At 43.7% G+C, this 17,284-nt stretch overlaps 1 protein-coding gene across 3 annotated transcripts in view; it reads right to left on the reverse strand.

Moving 5' to 3' along the window:
* LOC118397857 (neurexin-3b-like) overlaps positions 1-17,284 on the reverse strand; it is a 547,522-nt gene that overhangs the window by 334,386 nt on the left and 195,852 nt on the right. For all 3 annotated transcript variants that reach the window (XM_052470831.1, XM_052470833.1, XM_052470832.1), the window contains exons 8-10: positions 16,416-16,664; positions 15,726-15,915; positions 10,546-10,929 (exon numbers count right to left, since the gene is read on the reverse strand). In XM_052470831.1, coding sequence (XP_052326791.1) covers positions 10,546-10,929; positions 15,726-15,915; positions 16,416-16,664 — 823 coding nt within the window. The remainder of the gene's footprint in view (positions 1-10,545; positions 10,930-15,725; positions 15,916-16,415; positions 16,665-17,284) is intronic.

Here is a 17,284-nt window from a genome sequence, read left to right on the forward strand (position 1 = left end):
ATACAGAGAGAGAAAATAGAGAGAGGATATAGAGAGAGAATATAGAGAGAGAAAATAGAGAGAGGATATAGAGTGAGGATATAGAGAGAGAATATAGAGATTGAACATAGAGAGAGGATATAGAGAGAGGATATAGGGAGAGGATATATAGTGAGACAATAGAGATAGGATATATAGAGAGAAAATAGAGAGAGGATATAGAGAGAGGATATAGAGAGAGCATATTTAGTGAGGAAATGGAGAGAGGACATAGAGAGCGGATATAGAGAGAGGATATAGAAAGAGAATATAGAGAGGGGATATAGAGAGAGAGAATAGAGAGAGAATATAGAGAGAGGATATAGAGAGAGGATATAGAAAGAGAATATAGAGAGAGGATATATAGAGAGAGAATAGAGAGAGAATATAGAGAGAGAAAATAGAGAGAGGATATTGAGTAAGGATATAGTGAGAGATAATAGAGAGAGGATATAGAGAGAGGAAATAGAGAGAGCATATAGAGAGAGGAAATAGAGAGAGCATATAGAGAGAGGATATAGAGAGAGAATACAGAGAGAGAAAATAGAGAGAGGATATAGAGAGAGGATATATAGTGAGGATATAGAGAGAGGATATAGAGTGAGGATATAGAGAGAGGATATAGAGTGAGGATTTAGAGAGAGGATATAGAGTGAGGATATAGAGAGCGGAAATGGAGAGAGGATATAGCGAGAGGATATAGAGTGAGGATAAAGAGAGAGGATATTGTGTGAGGATAAAGAGAGATTATTTATAGAGAGGATATAGAGATATAAAATTGAGAGAGGATATAGAGAGAGATAATGGAAAGAGGATATAGAGTGAGGATATAGTGAGAGGATAAAGAGAGAGCATATATAGTGAGGATATAGAGTGAGGATATAGAGAGAGGATATAGAGAGAGAATACAGAGAGAGAAAATAGAGAGTAGGATAACGAGAGGATATAGAGAGAGAATACAGAGAGAGAAAATAGAGAGAGGATATAGAGAGAGAAAATAGAGAGATGATATAGAGTGGGGATATAGAGAGAGAAATAAAGAGAGGATATAGAGAGAGGATATAGACAGAGAAAATAGAGAGAGGATATATAGAGAGAAAATAGAGAGAGGATATAGAGTGAGGATATAGAGAGAGAATATAGAGATTGAACATGGAGAGAGGATATAGAGAGAGGATATAGGGAGAGGATATATAGTGAGACAATAGAGATAGGATATATAGAGAGAAAATAGAGAGAGGATATAGAGTGAGGATATAGAGAGAGGATATAGAGAGAGCATATTTAGTGAGGAAATGGAGAGAGGATATAGAGACAGGATATAGAGAGGATACAGAGAAAGAAAATAGAGAGAGGATATAGAGTGAGGATATAGAGAGAGGATATAGAGAGAGCATATTTAGTGAGGAAATGGAGAGAGGATATAGAGACAGGATATAGAGAGGATACAGAGAAAGAAAATAGAGAGAGGATATAGAGTGAGGATATCGAGAGAGGATATAAAAAGAGAATATAGAGAGAGGAAATGGAAAGAGGATATAGAGAGAGGATATAGAGAGAGGATATAAAAAGAGAATATAGAGAGAGGATATATAGAGAGAGAATAGAGAGAGAATATAGAGAGAGAAAATAGAGAGAGGATATAGAGTAAGGATATAGTGAGAGATAATAGAGAGAGGAGAGAGAGAGGATATAGAGAGAGGAAATAGAGAGAGCATATAGAGAGAGGAAATAGAGAGGGCATATAGAGAGAGGATATAGAGAGAGAATACAGAGAGAGAAAATAGAGAGAGGATATAGAGAGAGGATATATAGTGAGGATATAGAGAGAGGATATAGAGTGAGGATATAGAGAGAGGATATAGAGTGAGGATTTAGAGAGAGGATATATAGTGAGGATATAGAAAGAGGATATAGAGAGAGGATGTAGAGAGAGAAAATAGAGAGGGGATATAGAGAGAGAATTTAGAGTGAGGATATAGAGAGAGGATATAGTGAGAGGATACCGAGAGAGGATATAGAGAGAGGATATAGAGAAAATAGAGAGAGGCCATAGAGTGAGGTTATAGAGAGAGGATATAGAGTGAGGATATAGAGAGAGGAAAGGGAGAGAGGATATAGAGAGAGGATATTGTGTGAGGATATAGAGAGATGATTTATAGAGAGGATATAGAGAGATAACATTGAGAGAGGATATAGAGTGAGGATATAGTGAGAGGATAAAGAGAGAGCATATATAGTGAGGATATAGAAAGAGGATATAGAGAGAGGATATAGAGAGAGAATACAGAGAGAGAAAATAGAGAGAGGATATAGAGAGAGAATATAGAGAGAGAAAATAGAGAGAGGATATAGAGTGAGGATATAGTGAGAGGATATAGAGAGAGAATATAGAGAGAGAAAATAGAGAGAGGATATAGAGTGAGGATATAGAGAGAGGAAATAGAGAGAGCATATATAGTGAGGATATATAGTGAGGATATAGAAGAGAGGATATAGAGAGAGAATACAGAGAGAGAAAATAGAGAGAGGATATAGAGAGAGGATATATAGTGAGGATATAGAGAGAGGATATATAGTGAGGATATAGAGAGAGGATGTAGAGAGAGAAAATAGAGAGGGGATATAGAGAGAGAATTTAGAGTGAGGATATAGAGAGAGGATATAGTGAGAGGATACAGAGAGAGGATATAGAGAGAGGATATAGAGAAAATAGAGAGAGGCCATAGAGTGATGTTATAGAGAGAGGATATAGAGTGAGGATATAGAGAGCGGAAATGGAGAGAGGATATAGAGAGAGGATATAGAGTGAGGATAAAGAGAGAGGATATTGTGTGAGGATATAGAGAGATTATTTATAGAGAGGATATAGAGATATAAAATTGAGAGAGGATATAGAGAGAGAGAATGGAAAGAGGATATAGAGTGAGGATATAGTGAGAGGATAAAGAGAGAGCATATATAGTGAGGATATAGAGTGAGGATATAGAGAGAGGATATAGAGAGAGAATACAGAGAGAGAAAATAGAGAGAGGATATAGAGAGAGGATATATAGTGAGGATATAGAGAGGATATAGAGTGAGGATATATAGAGAGAATATAGAGAGAGAAAATAGAGAGAGGATATAGAGTGAGGATATAGAGAGAGGATATAGAGAGTGAATACAGAAAGAGAAATTAGAGAGAGGATATAGAGAGAGAATATAGAGATTGAACATAGAGAGAGGATATAGAGAGAGGATATAGGGAGAGGATATATAGTGAGAAAATAGAGATAGGATATATAGAGAGAAAATAGAGAGAGGATATAGAGTGAGGATATAGAGAGAGGATATAGAGAGAGCATATTTAGTGAGGAAATAGAGACAGGATATAGAGAGGATATAGAGACAGAAAATAGAGAGAGGATATAGAGTGAGGATATAGAGAGAGAACATAGAGAGAGGATATAGAGAGAGGATATGGAGAGAGGATATAGAGAGAGGATATAGAAAGAGAATATAGAGAGAGGATATCGAGAGAGGAAATGGAGAGAGGATATAGAGAGAGGATATAGAGAGAGAATATAGAGAGAGGATATAGAGAGAGGATATGGAGAGAGGATATAGAGAGAGGATATAGAAAGAGAATATAGAGAGAGGATATCGAGAGAGGAAATGGAGAGAGGATATATAGAGAGGATATAGAGAGAGGATATAGAAAGAGAATATAGAGAGAGGATATAGAGTGAGAAAATAGAGAGAGAATATAGAAAGAGAAAATAGAGAGAGGATATAGAGTGAGGATATCGAGAGAGGAAATGGAGAGAGGATATAGGGAGAGGATATAGAGAGAGGATATAGAAAGAGACTATAGAGAGAGGATATAGAGAGAGAGAATAGAGAGAGAAAATAGAGAGAGGGTATATAGAGAGAAAATAGAGAGATGATATAGTGTGAGGACATAGAGAGAGGATATAGAAAGAGGATATAGAATGGTGATATAGAGAGAGAAATGAGAGAGAGGATTTAGAGTGAGGATATAGAGAGAGGATATATAGAGAGAAAATAGAGAGAGGATATAGAGAGAGAAAATAGAGAGAGGATATAGAGTGAGGATATAGAGAGGATATAGAGAGAGGATATAGAGAGAGGATATAGAGAGAGGATATAGAGAGAGGATATAGAGAGAGGATATAGAGAGAGGATATAGAGAGAGGATATAGAGAGAGGATATATAGAGAGAAATAGAGAGAGGATATATAGAGAGAATATAGAGAGAGGATATAGAGAGAGAATATATAGAGAGAAATAGAGAGAGGATATATAGAGAGAATATAGAGAGAGGATATAGAGAGAGAAAATAGAGAGGATATAGAGAGAGAAATAGAGAGAGGATATAGAGAGAGGATATAGAGAGAGGATATAGAGCGAGAATTTCGAGGGAGGATGTAGAGAGGATATAGAGAGAGGAGATAGAGATAGGACATAGAGAGAAGATATAGAGAGAGCATACAGAGAGAGGATATAGAGAGAGGATATAGAGAGGACATAGACAGAGGACAAAGAGAGAATATATAGAGAAGATATAGCTTGGATATAATGTTTATTTTCTCCTTTCTCACCATTGAGAGTTGCAGCACAAACAGAATATTCACTGTCTTCTCTATGCAGTCTACCAGGCAGCAGAGACCCAGAGGAGTCCCATTTGAATGCAGATCACAGGCATGGGGGGTTGGAGGGTTGGCAGGTCTCTGCCCCGGGTCACAGCCCTGTCGAGAGGAGACCTGTCTGGGCCACGGCCTTGGGAGCACGCCCCTGCCTGTATGGCGCTAGAGGTCTGGCACACAATCAGAGCCTGACACAGAGATACACACACACTGGCTGGCATGCACAGAAGCACAGAAACGCGCAAACACACACACACACTGATGAGCAAACAGGCACACACACACACACATGCACTCACATGTTTGTGCAGATGTCACACACACACTGTGACTGACTTGAACACCCGCTGACACAACATCTGTCTCTGTGATAGCGACATCGCGTAGCACACCTCTGATCGTAGGCGCCGTTAGACCTTGTGGGCACACCTCAAATAGAGAGGGGTAAAATATGACCAAATATTGCACAGGTACAAGGGGAAACATATAAAATAATAGTAGGTGGATGCCAGGCTGACTCTGCTGATCCCAAGCACCATGCTTCTTTCATCTAATAGCCAACATACAGCTCAGGTTAAATCAAGGGTGCAACTTTTGATTTGGAAGTATGGTGGGGAACATTTTTGTAATTGTATTTTGTACTTAAGCCAGAGAGGTTGTTTAGTCGTCCTTTAATTTTGTGACCGGTTCTTCATTTTAGCGTACCATTATTTTATGCCATTGAAGGCAAGAATCAGCATACAAACCAATAAAAGTCTATGGGACTCAAAGCTCTCTCCATCAAAGTATCTGCAGTCAAAAAGACTACCAAGACAGGTTAACCTCTCGCTGAGATATCCCACAGTGTCTATTGATCTGTAAGTGTGTGAAAAGCACTGTATTGTCAACTCCACTGTAGTGTGCTGTATGACTGTGCTTTCAATCAATACCAAGCCCTGGATGTCAATAACATCTCGGAATCTCTCTCTTTCTCTCTCTTCCTCTCTCCCTCCCTCTCTCTCCCTCGCTCTCTCTCGCTCCCACTCGCTCTCTCTCCCTCTCCATCCCTCTCTCTTTCTCTCTCTCCCACTCTCCCTCCCTTGCTCTCTCTCGCCCTCCATCCCTCTTTCCCCCTCTCTCTCCCTCTCTCCCTCCCTCGCTCTCTCTCTCTCGCTCTCCCTCCCTCCCTCTTTCCCGCTCTCTCTCCCTCTCTCCCTCCCTCGCTCTCTCTCGCCCTCCCTCCCTCTTTCCCCCTCTCTCTCCCTCTCTCCCTCCCTCGCTCTCTCTCGCTCTCCCTCCCTCTTTCCCGCTCTCTCTCCCTCTCTCCCTCCCTCGCTCTCTCTCGCTCTCCCTCCCTCTTTCCCCCTCTCTCTCCCTCTCTCCCTCCCTTGCTCTCTCTCGCTCTCCCTCGCTCTCTCTCGCTCTCTCTCCCTCTCTCCCCCTCTCTCTCCCTCCCTCGCTCTCTCTCGCTCTCCCTCCCTCTTTCCCCCTCTCTCTCCCTCTCTCCCTCCCTCCCTTGCTCTCTCTCGCTCTCCCTCCCTCTCTCCCCCTCTCCCTCCCTCTCTCCCCCTCCCTCACTCCCTCTCTCCCCCTCTCCCTCCCTCGCTCCCCCTTGCTCTCCCTCCCTCTCTCCCACTCTCTCTCCCTCCCTCTCTCCCTCTCTCCCACTCTCTCTCCCTCCATCTCTCCCCCTCTCCCTCCCTCGCTTCCCCTCTCCCTCCCTCTCTCCCCTCTCCCTCCCTCGATCCCCCTCCCTCACTCCCTCCCTCTCTCCCCTCTCCCTCACTCCCTCCCTCTCTCCCCTCTCCCTCACTCGCTCCCCCTCTCTCTCCCTCCCTCTCTCCCCCTCTCTCTCCCTCCCCCTCTCCCCCTCTCTCTCCCTCCCCAGGACCCCGCTGACATCTGTGTAAGAGATCAAGTAAGAGAGAAGACTAGACCAGACTCAACAACAACAACAACCAGCAGACATCCTAGACTCACAAACACCCCCAAACGCTGCATAAACAGCACATAATAATACTGCATCATAGCAATTATACATGTCCCTGTTTACCCTGAATGCATGTATCATCATTCACAGTGAAACACCTGCACGAATCCCATAACACATCAGAGACCTACAGGGATCGGAATATTCATAGAACTAGACTGTATTGTGAATACAGGCTACTGTGTATTGTGAGGACATAGGTCTACTGTGTATTGTGAGGGCATAGGTCTACTGTGTATTGTGAGGACATAGGTCTACTGTGTATTGTGAGGACATAGGTCTACTGTGTATTGTGAGGGCATAGGTCTACTGTGTATTGTGAGGACATAGGTCTACTGTGTATTGTGAGGACATAGGTCTACTGTGTATTGTGAGGGCATAGGTCTACTGTGTATTGTGAGGACATAGGTCTACTGTGTATTGTGAGGGCATAGGTCTACTGTGTATTGTGAGGACATAGGTCTACTGTGTATTGTGAGGACATAGGTCTACTGTGTATTGTGAGGACATAGGTCTACTGTGTATTGTGAGGACATAGGTCTACTGTGTATTGTGAGGGCATATGTCTACTGTGTATTGTGAGGACATAGGTCTACTGTGTATTGTGAGGACATAGATCTACTGTGTATTGTGAGGACATAGGTCTACTGTGTATTGTGAGGACATAGGTCTACTGTGTATTGTGAGGACATAGATCTACTGTGTATTGTGAGGACATAGGTCTACTGTGTATTGTGAGGACATAGGCTTACTGTGTATTGTGAGGACATAGATCTACTGTGTATTGTGAGGACATAGGTCTACTGTGTATTGTGAGGACATAGGTCTACTGTGTATTGTGAGGACATAGGTCTACTGTGTATTGTGAGGGCATAGGTCTACTGTGTATTGTGAGGACATAGGTCTACTGTGTATTCTGAGGACATAGGTCTACTGTGTATTCTGAGGACATAGGCTTACTGTGTATTGTGAGGACATAGGCCTATTTACGTGGTTGTGCCCACTAACGTTAAATTAGGGTTTTTCCTGGATCAAATCGGGATCAAATATTTAGGACCAGGCAAGGGATAACGCAGGCAGACCTGGCAACCCAAAGATCTAGAACAGAGGGCAAAGACCTGGCAACCACTGAGATGTCCAGAATACCAATAATTACTAAACACTACAACAACCACAGGCATGTGTGTTAGAACTACAACAACAGCAGCCTTCAGGCAAAAAAAAAACTACACAAAAATCTTTACATCAGAACACCATCTCTCTATATGGGTAAGAAAAACCCAGTGTCCAGACATGTAGTATGTCCACTGCCCACTGCATGGCCAGCTAGCATTGTGATGGAGGACAGGATGTGGACGAGGGAGGGAGGGATGGAGGGGGGGGGGGTGGAGAGAGAAGGATGGTAGAAACGTGTGTCTGTGCGTTCTTTTTCTACGGGTGGAACGATAGAGTGGTGCAGTGTTGTGTTAGCATGTCTGTCCTTCCATCCCTCTGTCACTCCATTCCTCTGTCACTCCATTCCTCTGTCACTCCATTCCTCTGTCACTCCATTCCTCTGTCACTCCATTCCTCTGTCACTCCATTCCTCCACCCCTCCGGCAGCAGTGTTCTGTGTCTGTGTGTCTCTGTCTGTGTGTGCGCGTGCGTGCAAGGGAGTGTGTGTGTGTGTGTGTGTGCGTGCGTGTGTGTGTGTGCGTGCATCGGTGTGTGCGTGTATGTTCTCTGTGTGTGTGTTCTGGCAGTGCTTTCCCATCAGCCCCCATTTAGTACGCCCACACAGACAGAGCCTCGGAGTGGTACAAAAATAGCTGGCTATCCAGGACCTAGGCAAGGTTATCGCGATCGCACAGCCTGCCTGCCTACTGCCTCTCCTCTCTGCCTTTCCTCTCTCTCTCTCTCTCGCTTTCTCTCTGTCTCTCTCTCTCTCTCCAACTGGGGGATGCTGTTGCTGCCCGTGAGAGAGAACAAGAGAGAGTGAGAGAGAGAGAGAGAGAGAGCAAGAGAGAGCAAGAGAGAGCGAGAGAGAGCGAGAGAGAGAGAGAAAGAGAGAGAGAGCGAGATATATATATATATATATATATAGAGAGAGAGAGAGAGAAAGAGAGAGAGAGAGAGAGAGAGAGAGAGAGAGAGAGAGAGAGAGAGAGAGAGAGAGAGAGAGAGAGAGAGAGAGAGAGAGAGAGAGAAGCTTGTTCATATGAGAGAAATGTACTTTAGTCTAATGCCAAATAATTCATTTGAACTGTTGAATTTTGAAGTATTTAAAAAACATTTAGGATTCAAAGATGTCCAACAAATAGCCGCCTTCCATGTCCTGTTGTTCCAATTTGAAGCTTTCAACCAGATTGGAAGTACTAGAAACCTTGCCATTAGATGCTAATTACTTGTATTATTCAGATCTCCTGAGAACCTCCCAGCCTGTCTATGACTCTCCACTACAGTTGTGTTTAGTGGAAACAACCAGCTCCAAAAAGTCATTATGATCTCACCGCAAACCATGGTTTTTCACAAGACTGTAGTTCTAAAATGACCTCAACCCATCCTGCAGCCCCCTGGTCAACTAGACACAATCCAGGAGAGATACTCTGATAGCATCCTACACACACACACACACACCCAACATCTCAGAGTGGGCCTATCTTCAGTGAATGGGTCATAAACACCTAATGCAGTGGAGCTCTTAACGCCAGACATGGGAGAACATTTTCACCCACAGCCAAGTCCAAGCCTCAGTGTGTGTGTGTGTGTGTGTGTGTGTGTGTGTGTGTGTGTGTGTGTGTGTGTGTGTGTGTGTGTGTGTGTGTGTGTGTGTGTGTGTGTGTGTGTGTGTGTGTGTGTGTGTGTGTGTGTGACCAGAAGTCCCCACAGGAATAGTAAACCATTTTTTGGACCAACTGGGGACATTTTGTTAGTCCCCACGAAGTCAAATGCTATTTATAGGGGTTTTGGGTTAAGGTTAGAATTAGTGTTAGGGTTAGAATTAGGTTTGGTTTAGTTTCAGGGTTAGGAGCTAGGTTTAGTTTTAGGGTTAGGATTAGAAGCTAGGGTTAGTTTTAGGGGCAGGGTTAGGGTTAGGAGCTAGGGTTAGTTTTAGTTTCAGGGTTAGGAGCTAGGTTTAGTTTTAGGGTTAGGATTAGGAGCTAGGGTTAGTTTTAGGGTTAGGGTTACGAGCTAGGGTTTGAGTGAGTGAGTGAGTGAGTGAGTGAGTGAGTGAGTGAGTGAGTGAGTGAGTGAGTGAGTGAGTGAGTGAGTGAGTGAGCGTGTGTGTCAAAACCCAGCTCAATTCCCCTCCTGGAGCCCCTCCAGAAGAGAAGACAGCACCATGCACAAAAGCCACTTGGCGGAAAAGTGGAATCCTATTAAATCTTTCTGCTAAGCCTCCATAAATACAAGGAGCTGTCCCAAGTCACACTCCTCCACTCCTTTCCTCTCATAATCCCATCAGGCTAAAAACAGAACACTGGCTGTAAGGTCCCTTGCTCGACAAACACACTTCTGTAATTGACTGAACTAACACAAGTTCTAGAGTTGGGTTTAGTGAGGAGAACGTTTTGTCGCTAAAAAAAAGTAATTTGATCCAAACCAGTCGGAAACTTCTATAGTTTAGTTAGTAGAAAGACTCTCTCAACACAACATAAGCTTCCGGTTCAATTCCTTGACACCTAGGCCAAGCTTGACATTTTTGGGGTTTCAGATACAAGCAGATAAAACTGTCCCATCTCAATGGGCATCACAATCTCCAATCACACAGCACCATCTGACGCAGCATGCCGATGCTAACCCAGCGGATGTAAACATTACAAGGGGAAAACCTCAAGACTGCCCGTACATTCACCCAGCACTGAAATTGAAGAGATGTGCACATGAAAACAATCCGTTTTTCAAACATTAAGTAAGCAGCAGACTCACCTCTCTCACACGTGCCGGCCCAGAACCCAGTCCCGGTGCAGTCGCAGATGAACCGGTTCCACCCTTCCTTACAGACTCCGTTGTTCTTACAGGGATTGCTATCGCACTGTTTCCCCGTGACTTTACTGCAGGTGGGCCTGATGCCGGTGGTGTTCTGAGACTCGGAGATGGCCCGAATGTTTTTGGAGCGTCCGTCGATGAAGAGGTCCCGGATGCAGCCCACATAGCCGTAGTTCAACATGGCCGTCCACAGTTCGGTAGGTAACACCAGGCCTACGCGGTTGTCAGGGAGACCACCCAGGTAGAGGTCTCCCTCCAGGTCTAAGATCTCGTTCTCTCCGCTGGCCGTGAACGGAGTACGACGGTTGTCCACTGAGATGATGCCTGGAGAGGAGGAAGATGGAGTGAGGAGAGGAAGAGAGAAAGAGGAAGGGAAGGTGAGCGTGAGGGTCGAAGCCATTCTAATATTGAGTCGTTTTTAGATTCTTAGACGAGTAGTCTCACGAGTTGTGTGTCTGACGACACATCATAGAAGAGTCTTGAAGCCTGGTTCACAAGGCCAGTATGTCAGCCTTAGGCTACGATCAAGAGTGCTTGTTGTTTGCCATTGGTCAGAGGAGTGTGGATAAATCAGGTTTCTGGTTCCAAAGACCTTCAAGTCATTCACTTCATTTTGTTCTTCAAACACCTCAGTGAACTACTAACTGTCCTCGCTGTCTAACTAAGAGATTTAATAAATCCCATCATGTGAAGTCCCATGAAACAGTTCATCAAGCTAATACCACCACTCAGCCCATATCCATATATCTGTCTAATTTCTCTCGCTCTTCCCTCAGAAAATCCTCCTCTTCTCACAATCCTTCCTTCTTTCCCTTCTTTCATTGGTGCTAGGTAGTGATTCATCAAAGTAGAATGTGTTGACACAGGGCTAAATTGGCTGCTCTAACCTGATATATAACACAGACCCAGGACATCAAATAACAGAAGTACTACTACTGCTCTCCTCTCTTCTTCTCCCGCTCTCTCTCTATCTCTGCTTCTCTCTATCTCTTTCTCTTTCCTCTCTTCTTCTCCCGCTCTCTCTCTCTCTCTCTAACTCTGCTTCTCTCTATCTCTTTCTCTTTCCTCTCTTCTTCTCCCGCTCTCTCTCTCTCTATCTATCTCTGCTTCTCTCTATCTCTTTCTCTTTCCTCTCTCTTTCTCTCTGTCTGTCTCTGCTATTTCTCACTCTGGCACTCTCTCTCTCTCTCTTTCTCTGTCAGTCTATCTCTCTTTCTCTCTGTCAGTCTCTCTCTCTCTTTCTCTCTTTCTTTCTGTCAGTCTCTCTCTCTCTCTCTTTCTCTCTGTCAGTCTCTCTCTCTCTCTCTCTCTCTTTCTCTCTGTCAGTCTATCTCTCTTTCTCTCTGTCAGTCTCTCTCTCTCTTTCTCTCTTTCTCTCTGTCAGTCTCTCTCCCTCTCTCTCTCTCTCTCTCTTTCTCTCTGTCAGTCTCTCTCTCTCTCTTTCTCTCTCTTTCTCTCTGTCAGTCTCTCTCTCTCTCTCTCTTTCTCTCTGTCAGTCTCTCTCTCTTTCTCTCTGTCAGTCTCTCTCTCTCTCTCTTTCTCTTTGTCAGTCACTCTCTCTCTTTCTCTCTGTCAGTCTCTCTCTCTCTTTTGCGCTCTCTCTCTCTCTCCCTCGCTTTCCTCTTTCCTTTTAATGTAGTGAAATCCATTCTGTTATGGAGCTCAAGGCAACGACAGACTTTCTCTTTCTCGCGCCAAATATAATCTTCCTCTCTAAAGCTCCTCTATTCTCTGTTCTGTTCTGTTTGTCCAACCTTTTTCAGGTCAGCGGACACAAAGGATAAAGAAGCAGTGGGGGAAATAGAATCAGGAAATAGGATTTAAAAGGTTTTGCTTGATCATCCTCATGATACACGTCTCATCGCCTCATCCCCGAGATCAAATCAAATTGTATTTGTCACATTCGCCGAATACACCATGAAATGCTTTACTTACGAGCCATTAACCAACAGTGCAGTTCAAGAAAATAGTTTCCAAATAAACTAGAGTACCGGTACTGAGTCAATGTGCGGGGGTACAGGTTGTGGACAAGGTAGAAATACTTCTGCAAACCGTGCAACAGTATGATGCCTTTGATGTATATTCTGAGGGGTTTTATAACGATCATCACCATTCTCCTCCCCCACCATCACCTTCCCTCTCCCCGTTCCTTGTCCCCTCCCCCTCCTTGTACCCCCCGTCTTATGGTAATTGACCGTTAATTAACATAAACATGTTTAGCATCTCCAGGCCTCCACACATACTCTACAAGCCATATACAAGCTGCTGATTCACACCCTTTGGAACATCTACATTTAAACAGTCTAATAAATAAGTCTAATAAGTCTAATAAATCAATTTAATATGAACCATCACAATAAATCCAATATTTATTTTAGGCAGGTCTGAAGAAGCATTATGATATGAAGAAAATGTATTTCAGAAGAACAGAATAGGAATTGGCCTACTGTATGTTATCTGGCTATGCGCCATGCCATAAAGGCTGTAGGCCTGTTCATTTGGCAGACAAGATGTGCTTGTAAGTCATTTTGCCACTATTTTACATTATAAACTGGGTGGTCCGATCCCTGGGGGGAGACATCTTAAATCATTTAAAATATATATTTTTCTGTGTAATATGCGGTAGTCTATGTATTGTATAACGGCCCAATCATTATTTTAATTCCGTTTTTTTTTCAGGATTGTGATCATATATAGGAATAAGCATATGCACTGAGTGTCCCAAACATTAGGAACACCTTCCTAATATTGAGTTCCACCCCCTCTTACACCCTCAGTACATCCTCAACACGGGAAACTGATGAGCGGGAAAAACCCAGCAGCTTTGCAGTTCCTGACACAAACCGTGGTGCCCGGCACCTTCATCTATACTGATTTAAGTGGATTTAACAAGTGACATCAGTTTAAGCCATGAAAAGAACAGGTATTCTTAATGTTTTTTACACTCAGCGTATGCATCATTTCTAATATGCGAGTAGTGTTTTGAATTAACCATCACCTTAGAAAGTGCTGTCCATTTTGTTGTGTTAGGCTTTGGAAAAACATCCACAACTACCAACATCCACAACTACCAACTACCAACATCCACAACTACCAACATCCACAACTACCAACATCCACAACTACCAACTACCAACATCCACAACTACCAACATCCACAACTACCAACATCCACAACTACCAACTACCAACATCCACAACTACCAACATCCACAACTACCAACTACCAACATCCACAACTACCAACATCCACAACTACCAACTACCAACATCCACAACTACCAACATCCACAACTACCAACATCCACAACTACCAACTACCAACATCCACAACTACCAACATCCACAACTACCAACTACCAACATCCACAACTACCAACTACCAACATCCACAACTACCAACATCCACAACTACCAACTACCAACATCCACAACTACCAACATCCACAACTACCAACATCCACAACTACCAACTACCAACATCCACAACTACCAACATCCACAACTACCAACTACCAACATCCACAACTACCAACTACCAACATCCACAACTACCAACATCCACAACTACCAACTACCAACATCCACAACTACCAACATCCACAACTACCAACATCCACAACTACCAACATCCACAACTACCAACATCCACAACTACCAACTACCAACATCCACAACTACCAACTACCAACATCCACAACTACCAACATCCACAACTACCAACTACCAACATCCACAACTACCAACATCCACAACTACCAACATCCACAACTACCAACTACCAACATCCACAACTACCAACATCCACAACTACCAACTACCAACATCCACAACTACCAACATCCACAACTACCAACTACCAACATCCACAACTACCAACTACCAACATCCACAACTACCAACATCCACAACTAACAACATCCACAACTACCAACTACCAACATCCACAACTACCAACTACCAACATCCACAACTACCAACATCCACAACTACCAACTACCAACATCCACAACTACCAACTACCAACATCCACAACTACCAACATCCACAACTACCAACTACCAACATCCACAACTACCAACATCCACAACTACCAACATCCACAACTACCAACTACCAACATCCACAACTACCAACATCCACAACTACCAACTACCAACATCCACAACTACCAACATCCACAACTACCAACTACCAACATCCACAACTACCAACATCCACAACTACCAACTACCAACATCCACAACTAACAACATCCACAACTACCAACTACCAACATCCACAACTACCAACATCCACAGCTACCAACATCCAAAGCTAACAACATCCACAACTACCAACAGCCACAGCTACCAACATCCACAAGTACCAACATCCACAGCTACCAACATCCGCTACCATATTTCCACTCAGTTTCAGCCTGTTGTTGAACTTCTTTCTTCAAATTGATCATCCCAGAGAGGTGAGTTATAAAAGAACACTACTGTTTTGATGAGAAGTGTTGTGATTTTCGATTGCATTGATGTCAGAGTGGTAAGAGGGACAATAGAGCCCTGAGTACCAGGCCATTAGGACCTGATGGAGGGACAATAGAACCCTGAGTACCAGGCCATTAGGACCTGATGGAGGGACAATAGAGCCCTGAGTACCAGGCCATTACAACCTGATGGAGGGACAATAGAGCCCTGAGTACCAGGCCATTAGGACCTGATGGAGGGACAATAGAGCCCTGAGTACCAGGCCATTAGGACCTGATGGAGGGACAATAGAGCCCTGAGTACCAGGCCATTAGGACCTGATGGAGGGACAATAGAGCCCTGAGTACCAGGCCATTAGGACCTGATGGAGGGACAATTGAGTCCTGAGTACAAGGCCATTAGGACCTGATGGAGGGACAATAGAGCCCTGAGTACCAGGCCATTAGGACCTGATGCTCGTTAGTGAGTTGGGTACCACCAACGCATGTCCAGAGTGCATAAGAGGAGATTACCGTGACTCAAAAGTCACGTGGAATTTTACTGTAGTCAAGACTCATGACTGCCGGTGTGGCGGTAATATGGTCACCGCAACAGCCCTACCCCCTCTTCCTCCTCCCACTCCACCCAGCCCTCTCTCCTCACCTGAACGTCCATCCCTCTGAATGTCCACGTGGTGCCAGGCTCCATCATTGACCTTGTTCTGGGTGGCTTTGACCTTGATAGTGCCTGAGCCCATGTCCAGCAGCAGGTACAGTCCTCCATCCAGCAGCTCTACAGCAAAGAAGTCTACTTTGTAGTTCTTCTTCCCTGCTGCGTCCCGCCGGTCCTGGGCCTGGAAATTAGGTGAGGTACTGAGTCTTCTGACTACTGGGAACCAATCATTCCAGGCGGGGGTGTAGTATATGACCAATATATCACAACCCCCCGCGGTGTCGTATTACTATTAAAAACTGCTTAAGAACGTAATTGGAGCAGTAAAAATATGTTTTGTCATAGCTGTGGTATATCAGACCGTACACCACGGGTATGACAAAACATTTGTTTTCACTGTCAGCCAATCAGCATTAAAGGCTCAAATTACATCGTTTCTAAAAATGAATAAACAACGTTTATTCTAATGCTCTACATCAAGGCAACTTTAGCCGAAACCTTGGGCAAATAAATCCACCGCAGGGAAATATGAGTGTGTGACTCTCTTTCACAGTTCTACACTTACTAGAAACAGAACACCAGCACACTGGTAATCTAATCTCACAAACATTTAATGGATCATTAAACCAAAACGTGGGTCTTCAACAGACCTTCATCGGGGTATTTCATTAGTTAGGTTACCTTGCCGTGGGTGAACAGGATGAGTCCGTTGGGCTCTGAGGTCCTGAAGTCGAAGGAGATAGAACCCATTCTCTTGGTGTTCCACTTGGGGAGGCTGAGGTAGGAGTCGGGGCTCTCGAAGTTGATAGGGTCCAGGGTGGCCACGTTCTCACACTTAAACACCACGTCACCCTGGAGCTTCATCTTGGGGTCTACGATGCGGGCCAGACGGGAGAGCTCTAGACGGATGTCATTATTCTTGTAGACCACCTGGAGGGAGTGGAAGAGAATAGAGATCATTAGGGACAATATTCTAGGGCCATATATGGAATAAAGGTATATGTTAAACTGTTGCGTAATGTGTTGGTCCTCCTCTGAAGATTCAAAGAGCAGCAGACAGGAACAATAAACTCAATAAGAGGAGAGATGGATCAAAGAAAGAGGGAAACGTATCATATTAATATGTACTCATCAGTCTTTCGAGATTTTAGGTTCTATTCCAATGTGTTTATATGGGGTATTATATGGGTTTTTGTATAGTGTGGGGTTTTATATAACATGTTGGTCGTATTTTTAACACATGAATCCAATATCCATTTTCATTTCCCATGTTTACTGTAATCTGGCCATATGCAGAAAGATCACACGCTAACAATATGATTGAACACTTGCCTGCACCGCAGGATATGCAAAAGAGCTTTGAGATTTACATAAATTCACTGAAAGCCCACACCAACACACGGTTATATCAACAGTACTGCACTACTTTTGGCCAGCTACTAGCAAAATGACCGATTAGCAACATAATGACCTAAACGTTCAAGTTCCGTTGGGGCAAGATCATTTTGCTGTGACAATATCAGTCAAATTAAGGTCCTACATCTGTATGA

This window comes from Oncorhynchus keta, chromosome 19, assembly GCF_023373465.1.
Source record: "Oncorhynchus keta strain PuntledgeMale-10-30-2019 chromosome 19, Oket_V2, whole genome shotgun sequence".
Classification (NCBI taxonomy): Eukaryota; Metazoa; Chordata; class Actinopteri; order Salmoniformes; family Salmonidae; genus Oncorhynchus; species Oncorhynchus keta.